The sequence below is a fragment of the Electrophorus electricus genome, chromosome 25 (assembly GCF_041902795.1).
Source record: "Electrophorus electricus isolate QZ-2024a chromosome 25, ASM4190279v1, whole genome shotgun sequence".
Lineage (NCBI taxonomy): Eukaryota > Metazoa > Chordata > Actinopteri > Gymnotiformes > Gymnotidae > Electrophorus > Electrophorus electricus.
The window spans coordinates 7,125,187-7,152,935 of record NC_137521.1 but is presented as its reverse complement, the minus strand read 5'-3'; the positions used below and the strand labels follow the sequence as shown (position 1 = coordinate 7,152,935).

Below are 27,749 nucleotides of genomic sequence, written 5' to 3'. Positions count from 1 at the left end.
CCCACCCACCCACAAACACACAGGGAACAAAGACAAAGGACTGATGACCCCTGAGAGGGATCTTTTATTTATAGAATAAAAGTCTGCATTTATTCTGTGTATTTGTACATAGGACAAGAGTACTTGGACTGCAGCACACATACAATACAGTCATGCAGGCTGTCCAGGGCAGCGCTGCACGAGAGAGGAGTGGGAGTGGTCAGTGAGAAAATGGTTCTCTCTGCTCGTCTGTGTAATCGAAGCAGGAAGGAAAACACAAGGGCCAGAGAAGGCTTAAGCCTACAGACCAAAGCTCAGATAGAGGTTCTCTGCAGAAACGAAGCAGTTTTTTCCTTCCCCAATCGAGAACCGAGGCTCAATCCAGGTAAAGGAACTGCCGGCCCTGGCCACCACGGCAACAGCGACCCAAAAGGTAAGGACGTTCGCCATGTGTACTCCTCTATCAGAAAAGATTAATCTGGCAAAAGCAGCATGTGTGTGTGTGTATGTGTGGGGAACTCACACCCACAAAAACCTGGGACCCGAAGAGAAAGCATGTTCACAGCCATTTCAGAAGACCTGCACTACTCACGTCTTTCTGAAATATACTGGTAGGTACATTTACATAGACTACTAGATATTTATTCAGCAGCAAGAATAAAGCTGAAGAAAAAGACAAAATGTGAGGTGAAAGGACAGATTTATATGCAGCATGGCTGCTGTGAGTCATAACTGTAATCTAGCTGTGAGGTGAACTGATTATGTTCAGGATACATGTTAGCCATCTCATCCAACATGAAAAGATGATATCCTGAAGTTATGTACTGAACACGTTTGGTAAGGAAGAGAAATAAACAAACAAACAAACAAAACAGGTTTCAGTTCTCATTGAAATCCAGATTTACAATCAAATTTTTAACCGATTACTGATGTTTGCAAAAGCATCTTACTAGGACAATTTACTGGTAGAAGCTCTGTTATGAGAAGCACTTTTTGCCATGACTGTATGGCAAAACAAATGCAGCTAATCAAACTATTTACAGGATTCTAGTAAGATTAATATTAAAGAACTGATGAGCAAGCTTGTATAATTTTGTCTTCAGACAATTTTAAGAGATACACTGCAAATGAACGGTCTTTGGGAGGGAACAACTTTGGTAAGTTAAGTTATTATAAACCCTCTGCAATATCTCGCAGAGTATTAATACACCACTCTTCTATTGTCATTTGGAGGCGGTAGCTAGGGAGTGGAGATGGAGGTTTCTCGCTGAGGTCCAGGTTGACAAGCGAGATGACTGCCCAGTGTGATTCAGGTAGACAGACTGTGTGGACTGGCTAGCTTACTACGACATCGGACTCCGCCGTTACTGAAGGCTGATTAGAAATAAACTCTGCACATACCATTTAAGTTATTTATAAACACATTTTGAATAATATTAGTATACATAACTGGTAATACAACACCCATCAGACATGATTCTACGGCATTCTACGGTGTGATGTGATTAAGATATGTCTGTGTCCTGATTTCATTTCATAGCAAATAAAATTTACATCTGGATTTTGATCATATGACACTGAATGGCATCCACCACAGTAAAAAAGTAGCACCGTCTGAGGTAAATGACACACGTGCTAATAGCACCATTAACCAGAGAAAACCAAAGCAGTACAGAATGGAAAAGAAATCTAATTGATTTACTGCAACAATAACATTGACAGAATCACAAATATAGGATGGGTAAAAGATACATTCCTACACAAATCAGGCAGACCAAAAGGAGGCTTTAAAATCTGTCAAATTGAAGAGATATTGTAAGAACATATATTACCAACAGGACGATAAAAGACAACCAAAAAAAAACAACCCAAAGCCAAAAAAAGAAAGGAAAAAAAAAAAAGAATTATATAGCGATTTATTTACAAATCTGTGCAAGTGTTAAGTGAAGTCCTATGAACGGAGCACACGACTAGAGAGACATGAAAAGCAATGAGGTAGGATTGTGATTGTACACGTTTCATCACGGCCTAAGAACCCCCTGACCTGATTGATTAGCTAGACTTTTATAAAAAATACTATTTTCCCCCCCATTCCCGTAAAGCTGAGATTATTATGAACTGCTCTGAGCTGGGCCCTGAATAGTTTCAACGCAACTGAGACCATGATTTGATCATGAAACAGCGAGGCAACGATACCTGCTGGAGTGAGTATAAACAGGAAGTGATGACGTGAGCAGGGGCAGGAAGTGCTATAGTGGACTACTGGGCAGGTCTGTGTAACATGTGGATGGGTCCTCAGCATTTGACTGACAATCTCTGTATGTGGATTTACAGTGCAGGCCAAAGCAATACTATCCTTTATACATGTAAAATAGCGCTTTTTAAATTCTCCCCATTCCTCTTTTTTTGGCATCAAAAATAAAAAAGCCGAAAATCAAAAGGATGACAAAAGGAAAACATGAATTTTTTAAATTCCATTTAAAAGAACAGTACGTACAAACACCAGCGAAAGCGTAATGCTCCTGATATAAACAGAGTAACACGACCATGGCACACTGCAGAAGTTCAACTACAGCAACATCTTAGACCTCTAAATACAATTTAAACAAAAATATAATTTAGCCTCTGCTTTTTTTTTTTTTTTTTTTTTTGCACTTTAGATAACTCTGAATAATAACCTTGGCAAAGGCCATTTTGTGCAAGTTCATACCAAAGTTGACCGATACCCAGCACTCGCACTCTACACACCCACTTTGGCTTCCATTCAACCCGCCGCCCGAGGAGCACACAGACGCCCCACCAACATATAAACCCGAATAAACGACAGCGCGACGCATCCGTTCTCGTTTAGCACGAGCAGGTTCTTTTGGATCCGTATGGAGCTAAGCAGCTCAAAAGCTAAAGCAGAGGCACAAATGCGAGGACAGATGGATTCACTAGTGCAGACCAGAGCAGTTATCATCTCAGAGAGGTCCACTGGTAGGCTTGTGTAGCTTTTAAGCGTTTGATGACTGCAGTTCATCATGGCCATATAAACTGAATGGATATATTTCACAGTTACGTTTTCCCTGTTTAGGGTTCACGACTGAAGGGACGTTACATTTCTTTTTCAACCATATTGCATGTGAAAGCTGTTCAGCCCAAATTCACTCACTGAGTGGCTGTCGAAAAAAGGAATCACTTATAAAGTGTTTCCTCCTGTTCAAGGCAACGTTTCCACTGACGAATCTCAATATGAAAGGATGATCACAAGGATTGACAGTTTCTTTTGGCTATCGTTCCACATCAGCTTTGCTAAGGCTGGTGTTTTCCAGTGTACCCACAGCCCCAACATCACAGAACACCATGTCATGATTAGCGGGGCAATATACAGCACACGTCACACAACATCTACACACCAACAAAGGAAAATTAAATTCCACACAACAGTATAACCTGGAATTGTTTTTTTTTGTTTTTTTTTGTTTTTTTTAATTAACCAGCTGTCTATTTCGTTATTATTACCTTGACGTGGAGGTTAAAGTAGGAAATCATTAAGATAAAACTACCTTTCAGAGATATATGAAGTGTGAACTGTAGAGCAGTACAGAAAGTGCTAAACTTGGTTTGTCATTTGAAAAAGAGAGAGAGAGAGAAAAAAAAAGGAAACTGGAGAGAGGACGAAAACCGTTAACATGTGCATGGAGACGTGAAGAGAACCATCTCGTAAACCATTTTCTACCAGAACGCATCCCATAAAAGTCACCTCAATAGTAGACACTGAAGTGGACCTCACACATCTGTGTAATTTCTAACCATTAAGACCCATATTTGCCTATCATTATGATATAGCATTTCTTAAGATTAAAGTGCTGTCTTGTACGGTGACTACGCCAGCTCCAATTACAGGCACACTTCCAGAAAACAGAGCTATGAAACAAAAAGGGAAATGATGCTCCTTAACAAATGACTCACAGTGACGTGATAGAAGGAGCTCTCGGAGTGCTGTGACAACCAGGAATTAGTGCTTGTAATTTAAGATATGGTTTTACGGTTTGTTTTTTTTTGACAGCACTCCATTAAACAGAATACATTTGTGACGAGCCCTGGTTTCTTCTACACGATCTATACTCAAGAGAAAATGCACACGAATGAAAAGAAAGTGAAACCGACTGAATGACAAGTGAAATTGGCAAAAGGTAAAAGGCTAATTGACAAAAAGATGATGGAGCCATTTCAAACTGGAGACCTTAGCAGGGTAAGGTGCAACCTGGATCCAAATCATGAACTGTCCAAAACATAACAGCATGTTTCCAATATATATTCAAATATACAGTTACCCGCGCTCCCCACATTAAAGTCATTCAACTAAGAAAACGCGTGATCTGCAGAGCTGAAAACATGTAAGCAACAGAAAGACAGGAAGCAAAACTGAGAGAAAGGCTTGAGAGGCAGATTTGGAGTTGATTCACAGTTGGCGTTAACGTCATCACAGTTGAGAACTCGAACCTGCAGAAAGGAGCCTTATTTTCCTTTGCTTGTCTTTTTTTTTTTTTTTTTTAAATAAACAGCCAAACAAACCTTTTGAGAAAAAAAAAAAAAAAAGATATGAAAGAAAAGTGGGGGGATTAAAACTAAACACTTAAAAAACTAAACAACCCCAAAACAGCACATGAATGGCATGGCTCACTGGAAGTTGTCATTATACCGTATTTCATCCCCACTAGTGGTGCCCCCTGGAGGATGTTTGGAGTGGGGACCCTGCCGTACGTCTGGTCTGAAGGAGGAGACCGACGCATTTAACACCGAGCGCTGCCGACAGCTTTACCCGCATCCTCACACGGCACCTGCCATGTCTCTCCACTCACACTCCAAAGTGCAGTTTAAGCAATAGCAACTTGTATTACAATCACAGCTTGCTATAAAAACAGAGAACGTAGTTCCCAGTGGTCGCCAAATGAAATCAGAAAGGGTTTAAAAAAATAAAAAATAAAATTAAAAAAAGCCTAGCTCACACTTCTTGACTTAGAATACAGAACATTTATGATCGGCAACATGTCAAAGGCAATAAAAATATAAAATACCTCCTATGTCTAGTCTATCAAGTGACTAAGATCACAGTAAGATCCAACGTGCATCCACTTATTTGTAAGGTTTGGATACATCGCCTCAAACGGAGGAAAAAGGCTGAACTAAAGTGTATTGCTGATATGTAAAAGAAATATTTGTATAACAATATCTACTGGCCATTTTGCTGGCGATCGGAGAAACAGAGGGAACTTGTCTGAGAACACATCACATCATTAGCACCGTCAGATCTAACAGAAGACAACACCTCAGCTCCCAACTCCCCTAAACCATCCTGAACAAGACTAAACAGATGGTGGCCATCCTCAATATACCGGTACTAAACTACTGGGCCTTTCCCGAACAATTCATCAAAGTACTTCCCCCCCCCCCCCCCATTAAGACACTGCAGGAACGAACCCTGCTTAAAAGGTGCACTTTTGTGTCTCTCCACACTAAGTACCAACAGCAGACAGACCTATTCGACTCCACACAAAGCTCCAGAGTCAAAAGAGCATTCATGTTTTATAAAGAACGTTCTCCTTAAAGCAGAACTGTTCTTTTGAAGGGGAAAAAACCTTTGTTCTCCACTTAAAGACATTAGGACATGTTCTGACACAGAACACCAGTCGATGTGCCATACACATTCGTATTTGATGTGATTTATAGGATCTCTCCTGTCAAACGCACGTTTCATAACCAACCGCACACCCCTCAACATTCCCCATTCAAAGCTTATAAACCAACCACCTCCCCAGAAGCTCTCATTCATTCACTGCACGCATGCTGACGGACATGATGGGCAGTGGGGGTTTTGTGGGTGAAGCTGTCGGAGAGGCTTGGGTGTACTGGGGTAGTAAAGGGAAAGAAGGCCTCTATTTGGGCTCAAGGGAGAATCTCAAATGGCAGAGCGGGTGATCATGTGACGCCTCGTCTCCTCCCAGTGGTCCGTGAGGAGCAGTGAGAGCTAGGGGGAGGAGTGCTCGCCGGCCCCTACATGCCATCGTAGGAGAAGTTTTCCATCTTCACCGTCTGCCGGATCAACAGCTTGGATTCTCTCCGCTCCTCGTTCTTGATGGACTTGTTGATGTCCATGATCTTCTCACAGATGTACTTGTTCACTTTGGAGAGTCGCTGTGTGATCTCGGCACTGTCGGCCGTCTCCTGGGACACGCGGTCATACAGACACTCTGAAATAAAATTTTTGGATCAGGATTGGGACTTCCCCCTCGAAAAGCTCCTAAAAGATATTTGTGCATTAACAAAAGAACAACAGAGATGCTTCACTCATAACGCAAAGGAGAAAGGACAAACTGACCAAACGCATTAAGTGACCTCTTTTTGGGAGCAAGTGTGTGGGGTCCCATTCACCTCGTACGATTTTGAGCTTGCTGGGGGAGAGGGGTGGTTTAGGCAGCGCGTCCTTCTTCTTCTTAGTGGCTACGCCGGTCACGCTGCGGTTCTTCAGCGTCTCTGTGCCCCAGATCAGCACTGCCAGGTTTTTGGTGAATTTGGAGTCGCCCTGCGTACGCTGCAGCTGATGCCATTTCTCCTCCTCCACCCAGATGCCTCCACCCAGGTGAACCTAGAGGAGAGGGACGCACAAGCTGGATTTAATACATAATACACCACACACAATCAGAATGTAATTCAGCTCATATTAGCTTACGTCAACGTGCCCATATAACACACAAACTAGATTTTAATAATAATGACAATGTTTAGAAAAAAAAAACAAAAAAAACTATAGACATCTGGGGACCGTTAACATATTTTGTGACAGCCAAGCTTAAAGCCCCTCTGAAACTTTTGTGTCCAAAAGCCTGATGACGATGCAGTTTCACCAGTCTAAAATTCAGTTACGTCTGACAAAGCCTTTTTTTTTTAAATTTCCCCTTAACCGGCAGGTGTTTCAACTTTCGCTCCCTGCAGGGACCGGTCTAACAGGCTCTGGCTTCCGTGCCCCGCCCATCTTCCCAGAGCCAATCCCAAGGCCAGTTGCGAGAGTGGCGCTTCATAAGTGCATCAGGGGCCCCAGTTGCTGGGTTGGCTGGGATGAAGGGATGTGTTTTGACAGGCACCGCACTGACACTGATGTGCCAGGCTGCCTCTGCACCAGGCTAGCCACCACTCAGCACAGCTGCATCTCTACAGAGATTTAACATGGGAAAATATTACCTTTGTTCTTCCTGCGCGGTCTGAGAACCTTTTTGGCTTGTAGCACAAACCCTTAACGGGAGGCTGGTGGAATAAGGGGAAAGCTCAGAACTCGCTGTCTGCTCACAGGGCCCAGCAAAATCTCAGCAAGCGTTCTGCTTAAAATGTCCACTGGGGTGGGAGCGTCATAGCTAATTAGAGAAACCTGAAAGGGCTGAACAAAAGCCCTCACAGCCCCACCGCAGGAGCTATAAACTCCACACGGTCAATGGCATAAGGACGCGGTGGCTAGGGCGTCCCAGGCCAGGGTTAGCCTGGGCTTCACTAACCCAAGCTGCCAGGCTGGCTCTCAGCTGAGCGCACACGGATGGGTCCACATATGACGTGTGCTCAGGCCCATTTACAGTACCAGTCAAACGTTTGGGCAGGTTTGAACGCACCTGCCTCAACGGATATTTTTCAAAGTTTCATTCTAAATAGGTTAATGCTAAAATTTGTTTCCAAGACAAATTCTAAATAGATGAATAAGAATGTTTATATGCTATATATTATGAACTGTTTTGCAAACACATTATTATTATTATTATTAATAATATAATTTAAATGCCCCCTTGGCATATATTTTTCATTCAGAACTTTAGTGCCTCACTCCACAAGGGCTCTTCATGTAAATGTCTTCATCATTCATCTTGTGGAGGAGGAGCCTGAGTGGTGTCTCCTGAAGCTGGTTAAGACCACCGCCACGAGTGAGCAAAGCTCTCAAAGGACAGGTGGGCTGCTCTGAAGAAACTCAAATCTAAAGACAGCATAATCCCATATGTTCTACTTTTTTTTTTAATCTGTGAAAAATAAGTATTTCTGCAAATATTTATTCTTCTAAAATGGCATTAAAAGGAGTTTTTAAAAATGTTCTTTCTCCGTCACCTCTTACCATTCTGCTGTGTGGGCTGGGGACCCAAAGGATTGACCAGCATATAGCGTTAACTATCTTATATTCATCTGGTTAACCAGGTCTTGCTAATGGGCTCTGAATACACACGACAGGAGCTAAACGAGGGAAAGTCAATGTCAAAAGTGTATCGCATCATATAACATTATCAAAACAAACTTGTAGCTGAGCTAAATTACCTAAACTTAGCAAAGGCTGGCCTGCACATCGGTACATTCGCATTGCTTGCTACATTAATGAGTAAAGTGTCAAATAAAACAATGTCTTAATTAAAAATAAAGACTTACCAACTTATCATCTACATTGTTTCCAGTAAGTATTGGGAAGGCTGCTGCATTAAGCTTTAGTCGGCTTGCAAATGCGGAACTGTATTGAGCCCCATTTTCAAACGAATTCATAGCAAAATGTCTTACAAATTCTTACATTTGCTGTCACTTTAACCCCAGAAAGCAATGTCAGCCATTTTGATTTGATCTCGTTTTCTGGAATAAAATGTAAAGAGAAACCTCTCTCCTGCTTGCATCCACATGCATGTACTCCAACAGAGCAATGAGGGTCAGTTGACATCACAGTTCATGAATATGCAAAATAAAGTAGCTTATGATTTGCTAGATCCGTTAGATAAGGACGTTATCTCTGACGTCAAAGAGAACACCAAATAAAGTATAATTCCTAAATGGTAGTATACAAAAAAAAAAAAAGAAAAGAAATGTACAGGTTATTTTATACACTCTGCAGTGGCCATTAAATGTTGAATTGAAGCAGAAGCATAATCACATAAGATAATCACATACGTCCTGCTAATATAACATTTATAAGGAGGACGAATCCTGTGCAGGGCCTTTAATGGTTATAACCTTCACCATTCATCTAGAAAACAATAAAACTAAACAAAGTGTGTGCGCAAATTTGTGATTGGCAGTGTGTGTGTGTCCCTGTGCAATGTCATGAAAAAGGGCACAGGGTAGAAGGGCAGAGTTTTCCTGCTTGTGTGGCTGAGGACGTGGTGTGTGAGCATGCTTTCATTTAGCCGCACGAAACCAATAAGGAACATATCAGCAGGGCATGTGCTAAACAAATGAGGTCCCTCGCAATATCTAGATTGTGGCCAGATTTCTGTCCATAACTAAGATAGCACAGAAACGTGAGACAGACCGCTTCAATATGTGGATGCCGAGATCGGATCTCGACGCAGTCAAGAGCCATCCTGAGAGCGGCCACGCCTGAAAGTTAATACGCCTTGGAGTGACCAGACACACCAGGTCACATTGAAAAAAGAAGTATAACCCCTGCTATATGAACAGAGAGAGAGAGAGAGAGAGACACAGACACACACACACACACACACACACACACACACACACACACACAGTCACTCTTACTTTTCCATCGTTGAAGGTATAGACGGTCCTTGGAGAGGGTGAGTGAGTGGAGCTAGTGTTGGCTTCCTCTCGGCACACTTCCTGTGGCTCTGCGATTGGCTCCACCACCTCGGCTTTGATTGTCTGAGTGCCATTGTCGTGCATTGGCTCTGCAGGCAGGGAAGCGTTCAAGAGCAGGTTAATGAAGATGTGTTGGCCTGTAGCATGGCACAGCAAGGTTAACAGGAAAGCATGGAAAAGCAGGAGGCCCCCTGCAGCCCAGCACACACAGCCCCTTGGTCTCAGGAGCCTGGGTTCCAGGCCAGCAATGGGTCCTGGTTCCCCCACTTTGGGTGGCTGCTGGGGCCTCCAGACACTCAGGTTATTTTAGCCCTGCAAGATGGCTTGGTGGCTGGCCGTGCAAAACTTTCATGCAGCTGAGGAGTTTGAATATCAGTCAATGCGCTGCGTTCATGACCCCACCACACCCTGGCCAGTCTAATCTTTACCACTCACCAGCAGCCCTCTTCAAACACCCCCCCCCCCCCGTCTGACCCCTCTGAAACACATGGGTGGACACACGTTCGCGCACACACTCATAGTCATATACACAACCACACTCACACATGCACACCAACACACTTACACACACAGTCACAAACACAGAGAGCGGTTGGCTGGGACACTGGCCCCAGAACTCTGGACACCACGTCTTCTTTTAAGCAGCCGGCAGTGTGGTTCAGAAGCCTCAGGAGTAATCACCTCCCGCCGCTACTCTAACACTGGAGCACAGTGCACAGGCCTAGTTTAGAGAAAGGTGAACTCACACCTTTCACAGAACCACTGCAGCACTGAGGAATTACGGATTGCTACAAAGGCTTGAGGAATAGAGTCGCATAAAAAATCTACCCTTAATACACTAATAAATGTGAGATTTAATGAGGCATTCTAAAATTTTCAGGACAACAACAACAAAAAAAATACATCTACAGTATCACTTTTATAAAATGCGGGCTATTATATTGAAAAGCAAATAATACCCACAAGAATCATCACAAAACACTATGCAATGGCTGATGCTGTTTGAAGTGACATTATGATTCACAGTAATAACAGGTAGCCCTTATTCAATAAAAACACAGATGAAAATTTCACTGGGGTACAGTTTGGTTGGACTCAGTTGTAGTGCATGCCTTGCTGCTGGAACAGGCACTGACATAACTCATCTCAGCACTAGCAATGCAGTGTAATTTGTCACACTACTAGCCATGATGGACTTTTCAACTCAACAGAAACCTGAATGAAAATGCACACCACTATGCACCTTAAAGTGGGCCATCCAATAGCATTACATTTCTTAATAACAAAAACAACCAACAAACCAGGTCCTCCATAATATCCTGTAACGCACCCAGAGCATAGCAGTCAAACGCCCAGGCCTGCTTTCACTGATAACTGGATGGCAGGTTTAGACACACATATAAAGCATTTGGGGTGTGTGTGTGTGTGCGTGTGCGTGTGTGTGCGTGTGCGCGTGCGTGTGCGTGCGCGCGTGTGTGTGTGTGTGTGTGCGTGTCTTACCACTGCCCAGTCTCATGAGAAGGACGTCCTGCAGGCGGCGGTTGAAGTCACGCAGCTCCTTCACCTCCGTCAGCAGGCTGCCGTGCTCCTTCAGCTTCTTGGCCTGCTGGAGGAGCTGTCGGCGTGCCCGCTCCAGCTCCTGCTGCAGCCGCCGCATCTCCTCCTCCTGCTGCCTGTAGCTGTGCACCAGCTCCTCATAAAGCACGCGGGGGACCACGGCCGCCGGCCCCGCGCCCATCGCCGCCGCCGCCACCTCCTCCTCTTCCTCTTCATCCTCATCTTCCTCCTCCTCGGCCAGCCGGTCCAACTCCTCGCCCTCGGCGCAGGAGCTGACGGCGTTCCGCTCCAGGCGTGCCACCACTGCCGCCAGGCTCTTGGAGGAGGCCTTCTGCTGCTCCGGAGGATGCACCTGCCAGATGCAACTATGCACTTAGTGTCACGAGCCACATTCATAATAAAAAAAAAAAAGGCAACATTTGACTACGCTACTGAATCGACTACACTATGTTACCTTTAAAGCATTTAGCAGACACTCTTGTCCAGAGCAACTTACAATAGTGTTTTGTTGTCTCCATGGAACAAATCCTTGCCAGTACATTAAACTATATAAAAATGCAAGATTAAATAAACTCAAAGAAATATGCTTTAAATTTGAGTGAAGGCATACTATCACAATCTGCAGGGCTTTTTTTAAATAACTTTTCTAGCAACAAGAAAATGTAATGTAATGAAAATGTAATTGTAAAATCAGCCCACTGTGAAATCAAAGCCAAATAGAACATGGGATAATGGAACAATGATGCTTCTGTGTCAATTCCCCAGTCTAGCAAATTCTATTACTGGTTTAGTACCACACCCTAGTAATACAACCTACACAAAACTTAACTTATTTTCCATTTGGGACACAGCAACCTTCAAAATGGAACACAGCTGTAGCATACCAGGTCCAATGGCCCTGGCACAGCTGGGGATACCTAGTTTTTCAGAACGCAAGATTCTCCCCCTTAATAAAGAACCGTGATTTCAGGACTTGCACACCCTCGTAGTCTTGCATTTCCTCACTCCCAGAAAACCAGATGTTCTTGTTAGAAACTTATCTGAGCGTTAGATCAAGCAGCCAAGCACCCTGAATACAGCACAGGCTGTCTAATGCTGCTCCATGTTAAACACTGACCAAGATGAAGACGTGTGCCTGAGGAGGGACAATAAATGTGAACCTTGGATGATGTTTTTCTGTGTTTGATAGTTTAGGAAAATACTCCTTTCCCAGCAAATGCTTCATGTTTAAGGGTGTTAGGGACCTCTGCACATTAAAAATAACTTTATTTTCTCTGATTTTACTTTTGGGGACAAGCAAAATTGATCAAATAAACAAGCAATCAATCAATACTCAGCAGTTACACATCACATCAAGCCTTGAGAACACCACTTTGATCTAAGAGAACATTATCTAAAAAGGCTTAGCTCGGGGGTTCCAACTCGGGCCCTGCAGCTCCACAGCACTCTACAGTCTGGTGTTTTCCTGGCTCTGACACAAATGGTTCACATGATAACAGACAGGATCTAATAATTAAGTTTTGACTGAACTCATCAGCTCGGGGCTACACAGAGGCTTGTTAAACTGTGTTTAGGAAGCCTAATCAACTTGAGCCCTTTTGCAGTGCCCAGATGTGAGAGAATACACCAGCTTGTCTGTGCTCTATTGGTTTTTCTGAGGAACACAGCATGTCAACACAAGAGTGTCAAAAAGGGCAACATACATTCCCAGTGACGCCTGTTGCAGACCCTCTCCAGTACATCTGCCGTATGCCATCTGAGATGGTTACCTCCAGAGTGAAGTGGTAGAAAGTGCTGGCAGAGGACAGCCAGGCTACGTCAACCAGGACCAAAATAGTAAACTACACCAGCAGCAGGTGAACAACTTGGTTAAGGCTCTATCCAATATTAACAGAACAATATGATAATTTGCATTATTTTAAGCAATGCCAGGGTAATTGCTTCTAGGTTTTATATACAGGCACAGTGCATATCTTGGTGGCTGGTATTTGTCAAAGCCAGTGAAAGTACACAAACACCTGTGCTCCTGCTAACTCTTGTAATTATCCAACCCACTCAAGAGCTTCGGCTAATGTTCACATCAAACATCAACATGCGGGGAAATGTGATATGAGGGACTATGACCATGGTTGATGGGGCCAGATGGGCAGGTTTCAGTATTGCAGAAACTGCTCATGTAAGGACATTTTCATGCACCACAGTATCTAGGATTTACACAGAGTGGTACCCCAAAAAAAACCAAACCAAAAAAAAAACAAAAAACAAAAAAAAACCCAAAACACCATTCAGTGAGCGGCAAGTTCAGTGGGTCGAAATGCCTTGTTGAGAGAGAAATCAGAGGTGAACAGCCACACTGGTTGAAGCTGACAAGAAGGCTATGGCAATGATAAATAAATAAACAAACAAACCCACACATTTTACAATCGTAGTTAGCAGGAAAAACATGTCAGAACATGAGGCGGATGGGATACAACAAAAGAACTGGATTTCGGGCTCAATTCCTGTCAGCCAACACCAGGAATCTGAAGCCACACTGGGCAGAAGCCCATGGAAACTGGACAGTTGGAGACTGAAAAACATACTGCCTGGTCTGATGAATCTTGATTTCAACACAAATGGTATGGACAGAATTTGATGTAAACCACATGAATCCATGGCCCCTGCTGCCTTGTGACTTTTGTAAGCTGGTCTGGATAAGAGCGTCTGCCAAATGCCATAAACATAAACGTGACAATCCTGGGTGCTGGTGGAGGTGTGGAGAATGTTTTCACACATCAGGTTCCCTAATACCAATCGAGCATCGTTTGAGTGCCACAGTCTATCTGAGTATTGTTGCTGACAGTGTGCATCCCTTAATGGCCACAATTCACAATCTTATAATGGCTACTTCCAGCATAATAATATACTATGTCACAACGCACAAGTCATCTTAAACTGGTCCCATGACCATAACAATGAGTTCTTTGTATTTCAGCAGCCTCTCCAGTCACCAGACCTGAATCCAATAGAGCACCTTTGGGATGTGGCATAACAAGAACTTCACAGCATGAACATGGATCGGACAAATCTGCAGCAATTACATGATGCAATCATGTCAGCATGGACAAAAAGTTCAAAGGAATCTTTTCAACACCTTATGGAATTCATGCCACAAAGAACAGAAGCTGTTCTGAGAACAAATCGTAGTCCTAGTTAGTATTTGCATGGTGATCCTAATACAGTGGGCATGGAGCAGTTGTGGCAACTTATGCCATTTAACAGCACTGTCAAAAGCTGTGCACTTACAGCAACGAATACAACAACTGTCATCACGCACAATTCCACATATTAGAACTGTGCTGCTCTAATTTAAATATAAAGCACTTACATTTTCCTTCAAAAAAAAAACAACAAAAAACAAAAAACCCACTCTTAAGATCAGTGCAAAAATCCATGTTAATCCAATCCCCATTTATACATGAATCCCAAATTAATCCATCCTGCTGCCTTACTGTACCTTTTTATGTCTGAGGGGTATTCTTTCGTCACCAAAGTGATTTTCTACTGCATGTCCTGCATTCCTGGTTGACATTTTGGGAATTTTCATCTTCTTTTGCATAATACTGTCCTCAAATTCCTCAATGCTATCTAAAAAAAAAAGAAGGTAGAAATGTGTCAGCAGGGAACTTTCATTCAGTATTCTGTATTACCAAACAAACTTGCATGTTCCAAAAGAAATCAATATTACAAAACCCTGATGACAACTCACTGCTATTACCAAGTTAATTTAAGGGGGTTGTGTACATTGCAATATATTCCGATGTGAATGCTTCAGTATGACTAACATTTCAGTGTACTCCTATAAAGTGGCCAGTAGTACAGACACTAATTGAGTATGAGTAATGAGTACTGAGTTTAATTGCAAAATGAAGAAGCAGCTAATCAAAAGTGTTTGAATCAGTCCGTTTTGACCTGCCACTACTTACATGGCAGGTTAAAATGGCATATATTGCCAAAATTATGCGTTCCAATGTATAATAAAATTAGCCAGTTAATATGTTTCAATAGAATAACCACCAGTACTACAATATTCCTTTCCATTTAAAAGACCTCTGCAGCTAAGAAAACCAGAGATGTGTAGCCACTCAGAGCTGAACGGCACATGAGAGGTAATCATTTGCCCAGCTATCTGCCCGCGTCACCGGGTTGGCAGAAGGGGAAGCCCACCTACACCTCCCCCGGTTTTCCTCCTGTGTTGTCCGAGTCCCGTACAAGTACAGGCGTTTCTAAATACACGTCTGTCTAACCAGAACTGGCACAAGCACCTAGGTTCAAGCTGAATAGCCTCACCTAGCCCTCTCGGCAGAGCTAGGCTAGCGGGCTACATGGCGATATGTCACGTCTAACGTTAGCCGCTGGCTAGCTACACACCTCGCTAGCACCTTTAGCTCGCTAGGTTAACGCTAGGAAACACCTACCGCAGCAGGCGCACCCCTCCCTGTGTCGTGTAATGTCATAAAAGTTAGCTTTGTACATTACACAAGATGGCCATCACGGTGGTCGAAGCCAAACCGGAGCCGAAGGCTGAGTGACACCTCTCCTAGCTTTTGCTGGTAATGGTTGTGTGAGCTAGGCTAGCGAGGTAAGCCGCCCTGGAGACGCTAAAACAACCGCCACAGCTGTCCTTCAGTCGGATAAACCGTCTCCATACAGACAGCGCCATGGTATTCCTGGGGTGTGTTTCAGAGAAGCTCCTGGCTGACTGGAACATGTTGGCAAAGTCAGAACAAGTGTGGGGAAAAAAAATCTAAAACATGAAAAAGCATGCAGTTGGAGAACTTACCTGCGAGGGCGAGAATCTGAGCCTTGGCTGGCTGGCCTGTGCCACTCTCTTCACTTCTGAGAGCCACATACACCTTCTGATTATCAAAATCTGTTTTGTGCAGAGGTCTGAAATCTTTCACATTTGATACAGGTAACGCATAGCACATATCGTCCTCAAAGAACCTCACGAAAGCATACATTATTTCTCTTTGGTCCAGCACTTTGGATATGGTTGACAGTTTCCCTCTAAAAGAATTAAAAATATAAACACAAAGGGAAAGGCTTCTGAGATCGACTATTTCTGTCTGGTCCACAGCGCCCCCTCTGACTTAGACTGTACTAATCAAGACCGATGAAGGACGCCATGGGGGCTCAATGACTGACAGTATTAAATCATTTAACAATTTTGTTTGTTTTATTAAAAAAAAACTGCACGTAGTCGAGTATTAACTGCACCAACTCATTAAAAAAAAAATTCCCGAATAAAATAAGTGTTGTGAAAGGCAGTGTATTTAATACCTAGAGAGTTTACCATCTTATCCCAATTGTCCCTGCACGTTATCAGTCCAAACAAAGTGACCTTTTAATTTCTGTTATCTCTATATTTACAAACTGAGTTTGTGTTCAAGATGTTAAACGTGGTGATCTTCCAGGCCGACTGCATGAGAGTCACTGTACCGTGTTCACATAATCTCATTCCAATTATTATCTGTGGTGTCAAATCTATTAAAAATGAATTACATTAATCCTTACTACCAGTTGGCAGGAGCACCAACATTAGGTTCATAAAACTGGCTCTTAAAGCTGCCATCAAATGAATTACATTAATAATTAATTGATTAATGTAATACGTTGTTTAATTTGTTGCCATTATGTTTATACATTTATTACAAATGGAGGTGTAAATGTTGTTTAAGCTTTGAGATATAAAACACATTTATGTTTTGAAATTACTGGTTGTTTTATTACTGGTTGCTTTTTAATGCTTTGTCTCTGAGATCCAGCATGTAGGACTTAAAATTTCACTGTGACTAGTCAGTGATTACAAGTTTAGATTCAAAAGTCAAAAAGAGGTGTGGCTAACTGAAAGAACACTGCTGTTCTTCATGTTAGAGAAAGATGGGACCCAGTCATGCATAAAGATCTCTGTTAATGTTTTTTCCAATAATCCATCATCTTACTTTCATTCAGTGGGAAAATGCTCTTTACACCAACCAATCATTATCATAATCGATTCATTCAGCAATTGCTTTTGTTCTGCACCATGTGAATGCGCAGCGTCAAGAGATATTCTTCAGGGTGACTACCAACACTGTGTGGATGGGTGGATAGAGAAATGTGTCTTTGTCAGCGTGTCTTTCTAGACTCTTTTTATCCTTTCCTTGTTTCTAATGAACTGGCACAGGCTATCTGACAAGAGTGGGATCTCTTTGTTGCGGTAAAACAGACAGGTTGTTATACACGGCGATGGATTTCTTGACATGCACCTTTATGCAGAGGGAAGCACATTCAATAAATGGCACTAACAATTCTGTTCTGCTCTGTCTGCCATAATTGAAAAGCAAGTGAGGCAGAACTCTAGATGCTACTTCCTTTCCAAAAATCTTTTTTCATCATTGTTTGATTTAGATTGACTATCAAGCCCTGGCCAGTGTTTTCATATGACCACAGAAGTGAAGTTCCTTCCCTTGACAGTAGATCTCAAGTACAAAGAACATTAAAAAAGTACATTTGATGAAAATAGTTAAAGCTTTTTTGGGGGGTGGGGGGGAGTTATTTTTTGGAGGCTACCCAAGTAAAATAACCATTCTTTCCCACTGTGGTGGGAATGAACCTTGAGGTGGATGGGCTACCACAGCAGAAGCCCATGCATTAGAACAGAACAATAGACTGATGCTACAGTGGGCACAGGCTCCCAAAAAACGAATATGTGAAGATGGGGCAAAAGATTGAATTACAATTTCTGCTGTAGCATTCAGAAGGTCAAGTTGGCGTAAACAGCCTGAATTCATGGCCTCAACCTGCCTTGTTTCAACACGTTTGGGCTGGCAATGGTGGTATAATGGTGTAGGGAATGGTTTCTTGGCACACGCTGGCGCTCACTAATACCAATCGAGTGCTGTTCATGTGCATGGTCACAATATACCCACAATAGCTACAATTCACAATCTTATAATGGATACTTCCAGCATAATAATGTGCCATATTACAAAGCAGAAGTCATCTTATACTGGTTCCATCACCATGACAATGTGTTCAGTGTACATAAATGGTCTTCCCAGTCACCAGTTGTAAATCTAATAGAGCACATTTGAGATATACTAGGACAGGAGATTCACAGCATGGGTGTGCAGCAGACAAATCTGCAGCAATACCAGCAATCATGTTAACATGGACCAAAATCTCCACCACCTGGTGGAATCCATGCAACAAAGAAATCAGGCTGCTATGGGACAAAATGAGGTTCCTGCCCAGTATCAGTATGGTGTCCTTAATAAAGTGGCCAGTGAGTGTATTGTTGTATTTGGTCAAAGTAAAGTACACTTCCCAGTAAACCCTGGTCTTTGTAATAAGGATTTGGTAAATAAAAATGAAACAGAGATATACTGCAAAACAACAGCAAAACACTTTCAGCAGAATACAGAAGCAGAGAGGTAGCGCTCAATACTCTCCCTGGCTCTGGCCCCGGGCCGACAGCCACAGGAGAGAAGGCCAGGGTGGCCGGGGCCCTCCGTCGTCATGCTGGGCAGACGAGTGTGACTGATGCGCTCAGGGACTAGAGTTTGCACAGACAGGGCTCAGAACACTGTGGGAGGATTACTGTTAATCTAATCTGCTCCTCAATAGCTGGCTTGTCCTGCCGCCCCAGTCTGTCTACAATAGGACTACTCAGAGGCCATGGTTGATGCATTCATGTGGCCCCAGCTCCAGGCAAAAGGCCACGTCCATTTGAGCTACAAGCTCTAGAAAGAGAGACGCTAAACAAGTCTGAAGATGGAAACAGATTTTTACTTTCCAAGGGTTGACGAGTAGACTGTGCTTTGTAAATTAGACTGGAACAGTAAAAGGGGAAGTGAAGTGAAGGAAAAATGGATTCTAAAATTTGCTCATGTCATTCTCTCAAGGTGAATATGTCACCTCAAAGTCTTAAAAGAATAAATGAAAGGACAGCAAATGATCTTTCCATGTAATCACAGAGATCGCAGAAACAATCGTGCTCATAAATGACCAACAATGCAACAAGGATCCAACAATTTTACATATAACACAACTTTTGTATTTTACACTGTATTTTCTAGAATGCAGCAAGTCCTGAATTAAAAATATTTGCTTTAACCAACCTCTATGTCTGAAGAGAGGATTACACTTTACTTCCATGATAACTATGCAGAACTGTTTCAATAAATTCGAATTCTATTTCCTGTCTGACTCAAATTGCTTGACTCCAATTATGATAAATTCATGAATTCTGTATTGGTCCTGTCCAGGGTGCACTCTGGATCGCCTGACCCTCCAGTCCAGACCCCTGAGATGACTACTCTTCACATAGCCCTTCCAGCTGAGTACCAAGAGCTATGCAGCGACAACTCCACAAAGCGCTCAACACTGTAGGCACAGTCGCCGACACAGAGTCAGACATCATGTCCCTCCAATTAGAGGCTCCCAGCTCCCCTCATTCATCTTTATTGGTGATACATTAGCCGTCATTATCTAAAAGACGTGGGATAATCTCGGTAATGATGCAACTCTGGAGGGGGCAGCGACTGCGCTGTGACTGGAATGGAAAAGTGTCCGGCTGTTGCGTGAGCTGCTAGCTCCATGTCGCCAGATGAGGATGATGATGATGATGATGATGATGATGATGATGATGAGGGAGAGAGATGGATAGGAGGAGCTATGACACCAGCTTTAGCAGTGAACATAGCAGCCATTAGCACTCAGCCAATCAAAACCCAGCACCTGGGCCAATCTGGGAGATGGACAGGGACTAGCACAGGTGTGTGTGTGTGTGTGTGTGTGTGTGTGTGTATACAAGCACATCTGTGTGTGTGTGAGTGAGTGTGTGTATGTGTGTGTGTGTGTGTGTGTGATGGCTAGCTAAATATGGAGCCAAATGTCTGGCATGCTCAGTATGTGCTGCTTCTGCCAGACTCTGAAGTATGGAGGGGACAGCAGGAACATTTAGAGACCATTAGAAATATGTTTTAAAATAAAGAGTCCAGTATGTTCAGGGAGTAGAGGCAGTCAGGGTCAATCAAGGATGCAACTATTTGGCGCCTTCATCTTATATTGATAAACAACTTAGCAAGCAGGGACCCTCTCTTGTTTAATTGAACTGGTCTTAATTGCACTACTTTATTTTGTCCCTTAATTAGCACATCATGAATAATTAATTGGCTGTGAAGGCATCAGTCGGGTAATAAAAAAAGTGATAGCCCATGAAATGAACAGTGGCCTCAAAACAGGCCACTGTGGGGCACCATCAATTACTAATGTGAACTGCCCTGAGACACTCTGCTCAACTGGCAGGGAGAACAGCTGCAAAACTATATTGTGTAAACCCTCCAACCTCTTCCCCCACCACCAACCAACCAGCATCAAATATTTAGAAGGGTATCATTGCTGGTGAGCCCTCCCGCTGGGTATCCGCTGTGACGCAGCAGGGAGGCCATTGATCTTCCTTTAAATGAACAAATGAGTGCTGCCCAACTAGTGCTCAAACTCCAGGCCTGCTCAATGCGCTTCGTTAGGACTGCTCTCGCTCCGGCTTCACTCCGGGGCCCGTGCTATTGATCAGGCCGGGTGAGGGAGCCCCCCCCCCCCCAGCTCAGGCACCTCCCCGTTCCCCTGCTGCCTCTCTAAATATGATTTCTAAGCTGAGATAGTATGAAGGACAGGCCTGAGCATTTCCTTCTCAGCAGTGCTGGTGGCAATTCTGTGGAGTGAGGACACTTCATTTATCCTTGTTGGAGGCAGACGATGAGCCACAAATGTTTGATCGCTTAGCAAAAAGACTATGTCTGCAATATGGTTGATTAGGACATCTTTGATCTATACAGCATACTGAGTATTTGTGAAGTTTCTGAGGTAAATTGTGCATAATTACCCCCCACCGCCCCCCAAAAAACACAAATTGACATACAGATTGAGGATTTCACTGCCAGTAGACATTCATCACAGCTTTCCATTTGATTTTAGCCCATTCTTTAGCAACCTAAACTTTATAGGCAGCTATTAGTGCAAGCAAAGCTCTGCATGTTCTATATACGAGGCTGCTTATCCATCCATCTAACCCCACCCTTCAGCTGGCCCTGAGTTTTCCAGCTGCCACTACAGCTGGACAACATCTGTCTGCAGATTCAATAAAATGCTTGTGCAGATATCCACCAAGCTATTAAACAGGTTAGGGTTGCAGGGCTTCATTGTCGGACAGCAGCATTCATGACTGGAAAATGGTGTTCAACAACATGCCTGTTCAGACAGGCAGATATTTCGCCAGGCTGCTACATGAAAGTATTATCTTGACGCCCATAGTGAAAATAGGTCACTGAAAGGTCACACGAGAACAAAAGTCCCAAAGTCAGGTGCCATGTGCAAAATATGCTCAAGATACAGGTTTAAAAGCCACAATACTTTTACCCAGCTTTTTTTTTTCAATATTAAATTTAATTATTCATTAAATAATACATACATGTCTACTCAAAGGAAATTCAAACCCTTAACTGCATACACCCTTGTAAAACATGCTTACTTTTTTATTTTTAGCATAAATGTTTATACGTAGTGTGCATTTCTTTTTACTTTCTTGGACTATCCTCTGGTTGGTTATGGTAGGCTCTGCTATTAATTACTTTTGCCTAAAATTCATTGCAGGTGAATAAAAAGACTCACTGCAGGTGAGGTTTCGCCTTGGCCCCTAGGTGTGAACTGGGGGGCAGACACAGCACTTACTGAACTGATAAATGAGGATCACTCCACTACAGACATGTACAAGCATCTGTAGAAGGCTTTCATGCTGTTTTTCTCCTAGCTCCTCACCAGCACAGAGACTGGACCTTTTCAAACCCATCTAAGTACCATTTTTTTTCACACTTTCTCAAAATTTCCTCACATACATCCAAAACGTAAACATCTTTTCAGACAGATAATGCATCTTGCAATTCCCACAGATATTGCAGGCACTATTATCATTGTAGACACCACAAAACCAGCAACCTCATTTACTTCCAACGTTCATCACAATCTCAGGCTGTTGTGGCAGGAGAACTCTGGAATAGCCAATCAGCTGTCCAGAAGGCTGCTCTCACCTCAGCCCTAGCATCCCTGCACTCACTACACTCCCAGGCTTTGATAGACCTGGATCACCCCTGAGAACCCTTTCCTCTGCCTTTACATTCACCCATTCTCTGTGGCATCTTGACAGGGGTGGCGGCAGAGGTTTACTGTTGTCTCAGAAGTGGCGTTTCGCCTCACGTTCCTTCTCGATTCTTTCAATCCCTTCTTTTGAATTTCATGCCATTGCAGCGTCTTTGCCCACTAAACTTCACATTATTGTCATCTTCCAACCTCTAGGTTCCCTAGATAAGTTAATGGATGAGCTTGACACCCTGTTGAGTAATTTCCCTACCGCAGGTAACCCAGTCATTCTCAGTAACTACAACCTTTCATCAGACAAACTACATTCCTCCTGCATCCTTCCACCTCGCCCTCAACTAGTATCCTCCGACTCACAGAGTGGGCAATGTTCTGGACCTGATTTTCACCTGGATAACCACAGCACTGGACGTTACAGTCACCAGCCCTCCACCTGTCGGACTATCATTTTCTATCCTTCTCTCTCTCCCTCCCTACTCTTTCTAGACACACCTCTCCCACGTGTTTTTCATCCTTCCATCACAACCTGTGCTCCATCTCTCCCGCCTCCTTTGTTTCTATGATATTGTCTACCCTTCCTCCCCAACTCTTTCTTCTCTCTCCCAGGATACAGTTACTAATATGTTCCTTTATACACTCTCCTCGTCAATCAGTCTTCTGTGCCCTCACTCCCTCAGAGCTGCAAGTTCTGCCCCGCCTGCCCCCTGGCTAACAGAAGCACTCCATTGCTACTCGAGAGAACTGCAGAGAAACGGTGTAGGAAAACTCACCTAGATTAAGACATCAGTTCCTATCACTGTCGCCTTTCCAAGTTCTCACGAGAATTTAAATCTGCATAAAGAAAAGTCACCATACTTTGAATCATCAGCATCTGTTTCATGCAAGCGCTTCAGTATTTTTTCTTCTCTTCTTAATCCTCCCCTCCCTCCTCATTTCTTACTTCTGAGGATTTCATCACCTTCTCTGGGGAGAAGGTTGCAGCAATCTGCCAGTCCTTTTCCTCCATTCCCACTCTTCCAGTGTTCATACCCCTACATCCAGCTATCTGGCTTCTTTTCTCCTCTCTCCTCAGACAAAATCCTTCAATTCCAGACTTCTAGCAATCCAGCCACATGCCCGCTGTTCCTGTTCCTTCCACTCTGCTCCACACAATATCAAGAGATCTGCTTCCATTCATTTCTGCCGTCATCAACAGCTCCTTATTCTCTGGACATGTACCTACTGTGTTCAAGACCGCGGGGGTGGTACCAATCCTAAACAAGGCCTCACTCAGCAGCTCCGACATAAGCAAATACAGGCTAGTATCACTTCTCTCGTTCCTCTCAAAGGTTCTTGAACAAGCAGTCTACAATCAATTATCTCTTTTTCTAACCAAGAACCAGCTCCATGATCCCAATCAGTGTGGCTGCAAACTGGTACTTTCAACAGAAACAGTCCTTATAGCAGTGATAGAGAAACTTCATGCTGCCACAGCTGCCAAAATGTCATTGATTCATCTGGACCTTTCAGTGGCCTTTGACACAGTAAACCACAGCATCCTCCTCTTTCTTCAGGCTTGTTGTGACTGGCTCCGCATGGAAATGGTTGTAATTTTAACTGGAGGCCTGATCCTATCAGGTGACATGGAGAGGATCCACATTCAATCCATGTAGACTCTCCAATGGGGTCCCCCAGGACTCAGTGCTAGGCCCTCTTCTCCGTATACTCGCTCTCTTGGTGATATAATATCTTCTCATGGTTTCTCCTACCACTGCTATGCTGACGACACCCAATAAATTCTTTCACTTCTGACACAGGTTTCTAGCTATATCCCAGCTTGCATGACTGACATTGCTTCATGGATGACAGCCCACCAACTTGAAGCTTTACCCCAGCAAAACCAAGCTTCTGTACATCCCAGGAACTGCCAATCCTCACTATGACCACACAATTTCTTTCATGAACTCCCTGGTATCTACATCTGAATCTGCTGCACATTACTTTGGACAACCACTTGTCATTCTCAACTGTTTCAAACCTGACCTGGTCTTGCAGATTTCTCCTTTGTAACATACGAAGGATTTGGCCCTTTCTCTCACAGTAAGCTACCCAGCTGCTTGTGCAGTCTCCTGTCATCTCAAAGCTAGACTACTTAAATACGCTGCTTGCTGCTCTTCGATGGGCCATCAGACATCTACAACTGATCCAGAATGCAGCAGCACAACTAGTCTTCAATCTTCCGAAGTTCACGTCACTCCGCTGCTGTTCTCCCTTCATTGGCTTTCAGTAGCTGCCCACAATAAATTTAAAACCCTGATGCTTGCCTACAAAGCCAAAAATGGTCCAGTCCCTCCACACACGATGACAACAGTCGAAGCCCTTTCCGCACCTTGTGTACTTTGAACCTCAAGTACAGCTCGGCTTGGAACACTATGCTTCAAGTCTCATAGAATACATACATTGAGACTATTCAGTGTCCTGGTTTTCAAATGCAAAATGAAGACTTACCTATTTGTGAAATATTTAATTGACCATTGATCCTCCACCTATGTTGAGTGACTGAAACTCTAGTTTTTATTGTCGGGTATTGTTTGTTATTGATATAGCGCTTATGCTTATTTTGCACTTCTAGGTATCAGCATTGATTCCTGTATTTCTAGTTCAACAGTATCTTGAACTTTAACCTACGGTACTGGCTAGGATGTATTCTAGGTAGATAACCAAGCACTTTTAAGTAAGTCAGAGCATCTGCTAAATGCTGAAAATGTAAATGTAAACATTTCAGATATAATATATTTAAGCATTTCAATGATCTCTGGATATTGGGTTTACATTTTTAACAGAGTAAAACCACATGGTTTAGTATAATCACATCATCATTGCTTCTTTACTAGCAATCAGTGCTCTAACAGCTATGCGAATGAGGATCTACTATAGTTCTCATCAAGTGCAACAGTTAATGTTAATGTTGATTTGCCATGACATACATCACGTCATCACTCTCCATACATGACATCAGTCTTCATACACGACATCAGTCTCCACAAATGCCCCTGACAAGGCACACAGAAGATGCCAGGCATTCTTGCAGATATCCCCTTCTACACAGTTGCAGTTCATCTGGGCTCTTAACGAGAGACGAGGCCATGTTTACATGGAGTAGTTCATTTCCCATCCAGATACGACAGGCATGTTAAAATGACAGCAGGCCAGCGAGGCTTATCGCCGGCCTTTACTGCAGGGAACATCCTGAGGGAAGGAGTGTGTGGGCTGATCTGATAAGCAGGTGCGGTGGGGAGCCACAGCCTGACAGCTAGCCGCTCAGTGCCAGGCCGCGCCGCTCGGCGCCGGCTAATGAAGTGACCCTGCAAACAAGACACACTGGTAACTAGGTAACCGCATCAGCACCACTACAAAGCCAGCCACGGCAGCCCCAAATGGGCATGAGGACGGTACTGATAGGATGGATGGAGGAGGGTTCAGGACCGGTGGCAATGAAGTGTCACGTTGATGAGACTCACTCTCTCTGTGTGTGTGCCTGTATCTCTCTCTCTCTATATATATACATCTCTCTCTCTATACATATACACCTCTCTCTCTCTCATTGCACCTCTGTCTCTCCATCATCTGCTAACTCAATCCACTACAAAGACCCCAGAGCACCCACCTCCATTACACACACTAAGGCCAGAAATAACAAAAGGCCCCTTCAAACTGAAATGACTTTTGCTTTATGGATTTGCAGTGTGCTGGCAACAGCAACGGTGACAAAGAAATCGCAACTGCTGTCTCTGCTGTCGTGCTACGGAGGCTGTTAAAATGTTGTTTACATTTTCTTACATATCTTCCCCTTGCACGTGCATGAGTGCATGCGCACACGTGTTCTTGAAAGGAGAAAGACAAGTTAATAACGGCAGCACAATGCATTTTTCATTTAGCATCTTTAAAGAGTGTTGTTTTGTTTTTCACACAGCGAATGGAAAACCCGTGGCTGATTAGGTGAAGAAGGCGTGAAATTGTGATATTTGCGAGGATGAGGGTTGAAAATGGAAGCAGCGAAAAACCTTCAGGGCCCGGACTCTAGACACATTTTAAATAACGCTGTAATGGTGCATATTTTATAAATATTTTCTCAGCCTCACTAGAAGCAGCACCCCTTACCCCCCCAAAACCACCACCACCACCACCACCACACGCACATGCGACCCATCTCTTAGTGTGCTGCATTAGAGTGTTGATTCTCTCTTCATTAACACACTCACACTACTTTCTCCACGCTTCTCTGTGCACGCTTCGAAAAAATCAGCTGGAAAATAGGCGGGAGGTGGCCAACGGCGGAGCCTGCCACGTTGGTTCATCTCACTTGTACTTCCCCGCTTCCCCCTGCTTCACACACACACACACACACACACACACACACACACACACACACACACAAGCATGCTCATATGTGCACACCCTTTTGTTTTCCTTCATCAGCATGATAAAGTCACCAATGATGAAGTCCTTGGGTACAAACTATGCAAATTCATAGAGAAAGGATATAATGAGAGCAATAATAGGGTTTTCTCCACAACTGGCTGTTTAGCCAATGCTCTGATAGTGTTTTATAAATGATGTCCCTGTCAGACCCCATATCATTCTATATTGCTCATCTCTCTCTCCCTCCATCTCTTGCTCTCTCTCTCTCTCTCTCTCGTCCCTATTCTGTTCAAGGCAGAAGGTTGTGTTGCGGGTACTGCTGGCTGTAGGCTGCCCAGAGTGGCAGGCTGTGTCCCACTGGCATATCCAGGCACAGCAGGTTGTCTGGCCACTAGGAGCCATTCTCAAGCCTTCAGTGCCTGAGGAGGCTTTGCCCATGGACACAGTACACACACACACACACACACACACACACACACACACACACGCCTAGGGAAACGCTCCAGCAGGTGTTCTCAACACACAGAGAAAAGAAAAAAAAGCCTGTATAACAGAGGCAAACGATGTGTATAAATGAACTAGGGATATGCATATGCATATTGGTGGCTTGTCACCCAATAGCAGGTTCGTGTAGAGCCCAGCTCAGCTGTAGGCTGATATTCTGACACTGAAATGAGAGTGAGAAGATGCTGTGAAACATTTGTGGAAATTTCATAAAAGGAAGGCAAAAAGAAAACAAAGGGCATTTTACTCCAACGCATTTGGAAGGGCGTTTCGCTTTGACCGGCTGCCAAGCGTGCAAATCATCAGATTGAGAGAAAATAAGGAGGAACTGAGCGAGCTCGAACGCATTAACTCTGGCTGTGAAGCTCTGGCGGACAGCGCACAGACACACAGGGGTGTGTATCTGTGTGTGTGTGTGTGTGTGTGTGTGTTTCCACTGAGGACCTGTAGAAAAAGAGCCAGAGAATTAGTGAGGACACGGGGGCTGTCTATTATCTCAGCTCTGGCCTGTGGCTTCACACATCTCCCCACAAGTC

General features: G+C 43.7%; 2 protein-coding genes across 11 annotated transcripts in view; both read right to left on the bottom strand.

Moving 5' to 3' along the window:
* agbl4 (AGBL carboxypeptidase 4) overlaps positions 1-27,749 on the bottom strand; it is a 250,132-nt gene that overhangs the window by 58,598 nt on the left and 163,785 nt on the right. The gene's annotated exons all lie outside the window — the stretch shown is intronic.
* Positions 34-26,458, bottom strand: bend5 (BEN domain containing 5). Of its 4 annotated transcripts, XM_081707276.1 has the most exons (7): positions 15,953-16,071; positions 15,649-15,871; positions 14,627-14,757; positions 11,074-11,482; positions 9,514-9,662; positions 6,397-6,610; positions 34-6,215 (listed from the first exon to the last, which is right to left on the bottom strand). In XM_081707276.1, exons 2-7 carry the CDS (start codon positions 15,659-15,661, stop codon positions 6,019-6,021), a joined length of 1,113 nt encoding a protein of 370 aa, XP_081563402.1. In that variant the 5' UTR covers positions 15,662-15,871; positions 15,953-16,071; the 3' UTR covers positions 34-6,018. The 4 variants fall into 4 exon arrangements, with proteins under 4 accessions (XP_081563402.1, XP_026857101.2, XP_081563401.1 ...); XM_027001300.3 differs by lacking the exon at positions 15,649-15,871 and having other exon boundaries at positions 15,953-26,457; XM_081707275.1 differs by having other exon boundaries at positions 15,649-16,092.